Source organism: Galeopterus variegatus, unplaced genomic scaffold, assembly GCF_000696425.1.
Source record: "Galeopterus variegatus unplaced genomic scaffold, G_variegatus-3.0.2 Scaffold334, whole genome shotgun sequence".
NCBI lineage: Eukaryota > Metazoa > Chordata > Mammalia > Dermoptera > Cynocephalidae > Galeopterus > Galeopterus variegatus.
The window spans coordinates 688,192-688,814 of record NW_007726445.1 but is presented as its reverse complement, the minus strand read 5'-3'; the positions used below and the strand labels follow the sequence as shown (position 1 = coordinate 688,814).

The window sequence follows — 623 nt, the reverse complement described above, 5'->3', positions numbered from 1 at the left end:
TGGCTCCTCCGTGGGCTCCTCCGGCGGCGGCTCTGTCTGCGGTGGGGGCTCCTCCGGCGGCGGCGGCGGCTCTGGCTACTACTCCTCGCAGCAGACCACCCAGACCTCGTGCGCACCCCAACAGAGCTGCGGAGTGGGGTCCTCCGGCGGCGGCTCCTCTGGGGGTGAAGGCGGCTGCTTCTACAGCGGTGGGGGCGGCGGCGGCGGCGGGGGCGTCTGCGGCGGTGGCTACAGCGGAGGCAGCTCTGGGGGCGGCTCTGTCTGCGGAGGTGGCTCCTCCGGCGGCGGCGGCGGCTCCGGCTATAGCACTGGCTCCTCCGGGGGTGGCTCCGGGAGTGGCAAGGGCGTCCCGGTCTGCCACCAGACCCAGCAGAAGCAAGCGCCTACTTGGCCATGCAAATAAGTCCCCAGGGATGCCGCGGAGACGAAGGAGTTGGAGATGTTCTCCGTTGGGCTTAGCGCTCTCATGATATTGCCCAAGGTTTGCAAATCCTTCACGTTTTAACCTACCTAGAAAAAGCCACTGAGTTCTCAGGCTGCATCTTGTTCTGCAGTTTTCCTCCTTGGTTTCTGTACAACTACCTCCCAACCCCAATGCCTCCTCGGTCAATAAATCTGCAATT

General features: G+C 64.5%; 1 protein-coding gene across 1 annotated transcript in view; it reads left to right on the top strand.

Moving 5' to 3' along the window:
* Positions 1–403, top strand: part of LOR (loricrin) — a 19,106-nt gene extending 18,703 nt beyond the window's left edge. Inside the window, exon 9 of the mRNA XM_008567645.1 lies at positions 1–403. Within this exon, the coding sequence (XP_008565867.1) occupies positions 1–403 (403 nt within the window).
* The last annotated feature ends 220 nt before the right edge of the window (positions 404–623 follow it).